The 8,118-nt window shown below is 38.5% G+C and overlaps 1 protein-coding gene across 2 annotated transcripts; it reads right to left on the bottom strand.

The window, feature by feature from the left end:
* Positions 1 to 664: 664 nt before the first annotated feature.
* On the bottom strand, positions 665 to 7,748 carry erlin1 (ER lipid raft associated 1). 2 transcript variants are annotated; one of them, XM_086093685.1, is made up of 12 exons: positions 7,607 to 7,748; positions 6,041 to 6,164; positions 5,637 to 5,718; positions 5,366 to 5,412; positions 4,692 to 4,753; positions 4,464 to 4,589; positions 4,314 to 4,387; positions 3,751 to 3,809; positions 3,542 to 3,633; positions 3,361 to 3,450; positions 3,180 to 3,259; positions 665 to 2,135 (listed from the first exon to the last, which is right to left on the bottom strand). In XM_086093685.1, exons 1-12 carry the CDS (start codon positions 7,641 to 7,643, stop codon positions 1,962 to 1,964), a joined length of 1,047 nt encoding a protein of 348 aa, XP_085949811.1. In that variant the 5' UTR covers positions 7,644 to 7,748; the 3' UTR covers positions 665 to 1,961. The 2 variants fall into 2 exon arrangements, with proteins under 2 accessions (XP_085949811.1, XP_085949812.1); XM_086093686.1 differs by lacking the exon at positions 7,607 to 7,748 and adding an exon at positions 7,377 to 7,529.
* Positions 7,749 to 8,118: the final 370 nt, after the last annotated feature.

Genomic DNA, 8,118 nt, shown 5'->3' with positions numbered 1-8,118 from the left:
AACCTTTATTGAACTGAGGTATTTTTCCCCCATATAGTTCAATGAACTCTATAGGGAAAAAAAATACATAATAATATTTAAAACAAACAAAACAAAACTAACTATTAGTTTAATAAACACATGACTGCAGCTGAATAGTTGTCAACAACACTTACACTGTATTTTCATTGATTTCACACCCGTTATCAGGGTACTCTTGTTGCAGTGGTATAGCAGAATTTCCCCATCCTTCACTTGTTAAAACTACAGGTACTCTAATTTGTTACTTCTAAGAGTTCCATTGTAAAAACTAAAATCTAAATATGCAATGCACATTGTGAATGTATGGTCAATTCAAACGTAAATATTTTAAATATTATACATTTAAACCAAAAATAATTTTGTCTTACAATATATACTTGCTAAAGCAATATAAAAGTGTGCATAATTGTACTTGTTTTGTAAACGTCTCGGACTGTTTCACACTTATTTTCCACATCAGTAGAAATTTTCACTTTACTAAGATACGAATTAACTAAAACAGTTCACCTATTTGCTGATGTAATGAAAATGCTTACGTATACTGTACCTGGAGACTGCAGCCAACAAAGCAGTTTTCAGTTAACAGTCAAAACAAAGTTGATTTTAATGACTAATTCAGAATATGAATAATTCAGTCAATCGATGCGTGGAGAAGAGAGGTACCAAAATAGGCTTTATTTAAGAACATTGTCAAAACATTTTTTTTTGCATATAAACCCTTTAAAAACAAGGAAAGACAATTTAGGAGAATTTCACAGATTGTACAAAATATCATTGAGAAGAAAGAAAGAAAGAAATCGTGTTGAGTGATTTATACCCCTCATTTGCATGGTTATTTGCAGCCGCCACCACAGCAAGTGGAGGAAGAGTCACATAAACAGCACATTAGCGCATGTCTCTCTGAACACAAGTAGTGTCTTTCTCTCGGCTCACGTCGACGCTGATGCACCACAGCGTGACTGACCACCATTGTGAAACCTGGCCAACTCGCATTTTACTTAGACAAAGCCAAGTAGAAAAAGTCAAACGAGCCCCTGCACAAGCACTACTAATTAACTGCATTATACAACAACAAAAAAAGAGAAAGTATGATAGTGTTATTACAAGCTTTAGTTTGTTTGGCAAAGTCAGACTGTGCAGTTTGTATGCAATATCACAATGTGCTGACTTGTTGAACAGTTGTGTAACCTTGACGCTCATTTTCTCACATCACAGTCCCAAAACTTTCTTGTGATCCTACAACAGTAAACTTGAGCGCAACCCCAAGAGACCTTGAAAGGGATTTGCATTCGAATCCAGTATCAACATTAGGAAAAAGTCCTCGTGAGCATCTACCTGTAATTTTCCTGAGATATCCTCAATAAGCTCAAAACAGAAAACGTTGGCAGATATGAGCAGGCACTACTTTCATCATCAGCACCAGGCCACAAGACAAACGGGCAGACCAAATAAGGACAGGAAGCTCTTCCGCTGGAACGTTGTTTACGCTCTCATTAGCATTTTCAAGTCGGCTTTCTTTTAGCAGCTGGCGAACGCCACAGTGCACTGTTTGACCCACAACTAAGAAATTCCCCACTAGACATGAAAAGAAATAAAGAAATGCCTCATCTGTCGTTGACTGATCTTCCCTCATACAAAACACAAATACCCTCTTGTTTCTAATTAGTGTCACCCGCTGCATTCTAGTCCAGATAGGCCGTCAACAATCATCTTTGCATACAAGGAGGACAGAAAAAAAAAAAAAGTTAAGCAAGCGACTCCTTGCTGTTGCCTTACAGGCGAATAAGCTTTACGCAGGCTTTTCATTCTTATGCTTAAAACACCCCCCCACCCCCCAAAAATAATTCCCTTTTATTACCTTCTTCTTCCTTCAGCTTTTTAATCACCTCAAATCCCCCCAATCGATTCTTGCTGTTTAAGACTCAATGCGAACGGCACTTTTAAGATTTCAGCAAGTCTTGCTCGGCGGGTGCCTTGTGACTGCTTTTGGCTTTGGGCGAGCCGAGGCTTCCCTCCACGAACATGTTGGGGATGTCTTGGCCGAAGTAGATCTTGCTATTACTCGCTATGGCCTGGTATTTCATCAGCTCCATGTACTCAGGCGTCAACTTCAGCTGCAAGACAGAGCATATGTGATGGTTAAGCCACTTAAAAACTAGGGCTGCTCGATTATGAAGAAAATATTCAGCACGATTAAGTTGGTAATAATTTAAATCACGATTAGGACAATCATTTGTTTTTTGGTACAAAAGAAGAAAATGTTTAAACATGTAAAAAATATTAAGGCAAATACATTTCTTTATAACACTATAATTATGCAAGTTCCTTTCGAACCAAACAATAATTATTAAATGAGTCATTTTTAAATAAATAAAAAAAGGTGCAAATATATACATTTAAACAACTAAAAATTAGTATTAATAATCTTTTATTTTTGTTTAAGATTATGCCGATTTTGTAATGGTGGAGTAATAATTTAAATTGTAATTGAATTTCGATTAATTGCACAGCTCTACACTTAACCACATTTTCACTACTGTGGTGACTGTAAGAGTAAAACCACTAATTAATTCAACTAAAGCAGGAAAACAACAGAAAAATGAAACATGATAATCTTAGAACTCTATCAGCTCAAAGTGTTTAAAGTGTGTATGGTATTTGTCAAATTCAGCATTGATAGGCTCATCCACTACACTAATAAATAATAAATAAATGATTTCCTTTACAGTTAAGAACAAATTATTCAAAATCACTGATTTCAATGGGAATGTGAGGTTGCTGCCAGAAAAGGGGTTGCCAATAATTGTATTACAATACTATTGCGTGTGCAGGGTTTTTCCTGTCTGCAAAATTCAGAGGCGGCCACCTCCACCTAATTTGCTTGCCACCACCAGCCTGATATCGCTTAACACAGAGCTCCAGTTGTGTTGATTGAGCTCGGCAGCAACGCATTTTAACTGCAGTTGCAGTGTTGCGCCATTATGGAGGCGCTAACAGCAGTGCACCGGAAAGACCTGAAGCAACAACGGTACAGATACCTTAAAATAAGACTGGTATTGGCACCGATAGTCACCCATAATAGTCAGGATGATACCACCCCTGCCTCATTTTGAGCCAAAAAAAACCCCTGAGTTTGTGTATACAATATCTAATTGTACCCGATTTGCTTCAGCAAACTTGGCAGCGGTGTAGTATTCTGCATCTGCCTTGGCCTTCTCCCTGGCCAGAAAGGCGGCATCTGAATGAGACATATGACACGATAGAATACAGAAATATAATAAATATCCGTCCAAAGTGATGAACAGGAAGTACTGTACGTGATGAAGTATGATAGCTGACCCTCGATTTCTGAGATCCTCTTCTCTGTCTCTTTCTCCATCACTTTCTGCTGAAACTGGATCTCAGCTACTTGAGCCACTTTTTGAGCCTCTACACATGTACACAAAACACAGCAGGTGGGCTCTATGGTGAGCAGAATGGAAGAGCGTGAAAAGGAAACCACCAACAAAACCACATTTACCGATAATCGCTTTCTTCCTCTCAGTCTCAGCCTCCTTTTCCACCACCTTCTGAGTCTCAGCGGTAATTAGGAGACGTGTCTTCTCTGCTTCCCTGCGTGCACAATTTCACACATACTGCACAGTTGCCTTCATGCTGTTGAACTCACTTGAACCAAGTAGGTCATTGGCAAGAAATGAATGACACAGAGCGAGTTGGGGTCAAACTCACATCAGTTCAAAGTTCCTCCTGATAGACTCTGGGATCTTTGGCTTGGTTACGCGGACAGCCTGCATCCGGTTAAGAGCGAGGAGAAAGGTCGTTGAAATCATCATCATTTTCTACACTATGTGATTATTGTCATGTTGAAAGTTTAAGACCATCGTGAGGGACTAATACAAATCACGTCTGATTGTCACTAATGACCATAATGTCAAGAAAAGAGGAAAGAAAATAAATTTGTACAGATACACAGGAATATAGAAATACTGATGATACTGGATACACTGGTTCATTTTTTAATGCAAAAAAATACAATAAAATCACAGAAGAAAAGTTAATGAAGCAAATTTTTTGTCCTTGACTTGAATTGCATCATTCTCTAGATAAGCCAAAAAGTATTCTTGAGTGGAATTGAACCATAGAAAGGGATTACTATTCACACACACACAGTAAAAAAGGGAAAGTTGACTGGTTTGAATTTAGTCTTTGTCTTGCGCCGCCACACAAACATGCCTTCAAATTGTACTGACTGCAATAACCAACTGACCTAGTGACTTTTGTACAAAAGGTACCTGTATGGTTAGTCCAGGGGCCATCACATTAAGCTCTTTCTGCAAGGCAATCTTGAGGTTTTCATCAATTATATCTGTAAACCAAAAACACCATATTTTATCTACTGCACATTCAATATTGAATAATTCCAGATTTAGCTCGAGACGAACCAAAGAGCTCTATGTAGACCTCCTGCAGTGTGTGCACACTGCAGAACTGGTTTAATTCGTGGTGAATCTTGTTGAAAATGAGAGTTTTGTCATAGTCGGCCGTGTAGTTCCTCACTATGTCCACCACTAGAAACACATCAGGAAGGCAAACAGTGAGACTATTGTGACAGCTCTGCATGAAAATAAAGGAACTTTTGCAATTGATTGTTGATTCTGAACATGTTGTACCTGCTGAAGTGACCAGCATGTTGACAACCTCTATTCTGTCAAAATAGATCATCACGCCGCCACTATCAAGGACATACAAAATGTGTCAATATCTTTCAACTACAAAAGGAGTACTGGGGCCATTTAAAAACATAAAACAAGGTAAAATTTGGAGGAAAGATACAAGAGTAAGGCTTTATTTTGTGAACAGCACAAGTCTGGTGCGAAGCGTGGACTAAATGTGCGCAGGGGGTAGGTCAGACTTTGTTTTGGTATTTTCGCAGACACCTGCAGCTTGCCGCAGTTTAAATCAGACTTTTGCACTGTTGTAAAAGTGAACACAACCAACTTGATTCGGCATTAATATTAGCGGCTCCTCTCATTCCCTTCAAAATGGGCACGCAAGATGTAACATGGTGGAAGGAGAAATTGATTTGCTAGAGTCCATGCTGGAAGAACTAGAAGCAGACCTTTACAGGAGGAGAATTATGTAAAGTTAGCCCGGCTGATCTTTGAAGTGGGCCCTTGAGGACTACCTTCCACCCTCCCGTACATGTTCATTATTTTTATAATACTTATTTTATTAATTTATTCTCAAAGTTTTTTTTAAACATTATTCTATAGCCATTCTTTTTTTCAGTTGCATGTAACGTATTGAGGAAAAAGAGGAAAAAAATATTGGGTTTTTTTTGTACCTTGTTCCACAAGGAACATTCTTGATCTCATCAGTCTGGAGTGTAGTCTGAAATCCAAAAAAAAATAAATAAATAAAATAATGACCATAATAGTATAGACAACAAAACAATGAAAATATGTTTTTTCACATCACGTTAAATGTACATTAAGATGAGAGAAAACTCTTCGCATACGCATTTCATAGGTTCCTCTTTTGTTTGTATGCATGGTGAAACATGCTGTTGACTCCAACTTCCTCATTCTTATGAGAAGGATGCCAGAAGACATTACCTGCACTGATCTGTAGGTAGTAATGAAAGGCAGCATGATATGATATCCAGGACCATTGGGACCCGTCAGCAAAGCTCCACCCCTAAAAAGAGATTGAAAGAAAACAAAAACATGTGGAATGATTTCGTAATAGCTGATTAACTGCTGATTACAGTGTAGGAGGGTGGAGAAAGGGAAATTGCCTAGAGGGCACAAAGTTAACAATGAAGTTCAATCTGGATAACATACAGTGGAAACTCAAAGGTGGATCATAAATCTTTCTGTGATGTCAGTTACCTGTTTGGAAAAGTTTGTGAATGACTACTTTAGTGGTTCCACTGTATGCAGACAATAATGTATGAGCAATTCATGAGCTTTATCACACAGTAAGGAACTTACTCTAAAGGGTCAGTGTTAACAATTACCTGTAGTAGACTGCAAGGTGCCCTTCCTCTATTTTGTGAATGGAGGAGTGCAGCAGGACAGCCATCACTCCTGCTATCGCTGCAAACACAGCCCCAACATGCGGCATCATCCTCACTGGCTCACCTGCAGACAGACGGACATTATTTAAACATTCTAGAATGTTTACACAGGTACAGTAAATGGCATGGAGCTGCTCTGCTGCCTTTTTATTGCAAGCAATTAAAATGAGTGTAGTCAAACAGGATTCGTGTGGAGTAAAAGTTATTGTGAGTACAGAGTAATTCACCATTCGAAATGAGCGAAATAAAATAGAATGTTTATGTTTTCAGTAAAATTGCTTGCTGTCCTATACTTTTCTTTCAATGTATTTGACGGCCAAATAGTATTGGTGTTTGACGGTTCTGTGCTGTAATGTATTTGGGGATCTATTTCACTTCAGGGTGTATTTTCTATTGATGATTTAGGCCTGCCAATGTTAACGTTTGATGATATCTGCTACTGCAGTGATTCCCAACCACGCCATGTGTGCGACAGGAAATAATCCAAATTCATTTAATTGTGTCCGATTCCAAAATGTATAATTGAAGATCTCTCTGTACTTACCCCCCTCTAAGTGTTTCAGCTCGTGTTCAGCTAAACAGACCCAGATTTCACAATGTGCAAGTAAATTTGTGGTGGTGTGCAGTGAGATTTTTGTAATGTAGACATGTGGCTTAAGATCAATAAAATATGTGGTCAACTGTATGTCATCTCTTGATTGCGGTTTCCTTTGTAATGCTCTTGGCTGGACTATATTTTATTGCACCGAGTTTCCTTGTTTTGCAATTTGTTCTTTTTGCCATTCACTTCGATGTTTCGCATATGAAACGAGATGATACATCTCGAGGGGTTAATAAAGAAATGGCACAAAATGTTATGCATTCCACATTATGTAACAATCCCATTTAATGTTTTAAGGGGGGAAATCCAGCTATTCCACATTGACGAGGAAAATATGTGAACAGCAAAAATGGCATGAGTTTAGTTATTTGGAATAGCAGGTCGTATTCCCTCGTTGCAAGAATTAGACTAAATGAAATAAACTAAGCACACCCATGTCAGTCATGTCCAAAGCCACAGAATACTTTCACTTTAAATGCGTTAACCGAGAGTTAATAACATTGAGAACGTCCACACAACTGTCGCGGCGGTTAATTTTACAGTGACGATTACTAAACAGCTAACAAGCACAAGTACACAGACTGCCACAAAGACAAAATGTATTCCGCTGAACAAACATCAACAAGAAGCATTCGTCGTGACCATAGCTTAACATTTAAAACGCAACAGACCGACCTATTGCCGACAGACCGACGATGTTTGTTAGCCACAGTTAGCCGTGTAGCTATGGTTTATATCAGGGGCGGATTCCGTATTGAGGCAGCTCTAACATGCTGTGTGCTAACTCTTTGGACTCGTAACCTACGCACCAAGCAAGGCGTAGCCTGCTTTGGAATACAACAACAAAATGTGTAACATAATGCAAATGCCGAGTTGAATAATGAATTGTAGTCAAACGAAATTACCACTCTCTCGAACAGTCACTTCTCCTGTGTTGTTCATTCAAAGGTTCATCCCCTGGCCTCCGCCAGCTTTGGTTTTGACTCGTTACTGTGCGGCATTCACCGGCTGTCGGAATTAATTTTCGCTTCAGGAAGTGGAATGTCTAGCTACTAACGGTACAGTTGTTGAGTCTGAAATAAAACTTTACACCCAAAAATGTGACAGATGTTTTTTTTTTATATATATATATAAATAATGATTCAAATAAATTGTATGTCACGTAAATCTTAAACTTAAATTAAAATTGTATCTTAATGAACATACAGTACTTCTTGTTTGGACTCCTTAAATGCTGCATTCAGGGTCCATGGGATTCTCCCCCACCCCCCCACCACACTTTTGGATTTCACTGGTGTCCGGCCGAAATCATGAACATTACATCATCAAAGACAGCAAGCCATTTTCAACACTTTAGATTGGTATAAAACAAATAAAATAAACACACACGTGGACTGAGCAACAGTATAGATTTTTG

This window comes from Leptonotus elevatus, chromosome 13 (assembly GCF_054856555.1).
Source record: "Leptonotus elevatus isolate MCC_2025b chromosome 13, RoL_Lele_1.0, whole genome shotgun sequence".
In the NCBI taxonomy this organism is placed as follows: domain Eukaryota; kingdom Metazoa; phylum Chordata; class Actinopteri; order Syngnathiformes; family Syngnathidae; genus Leptonotus; species Leptonotus elevatus.
This window is presented reverse-complemented; position numbering and strand designations above follow the sequence as displayed.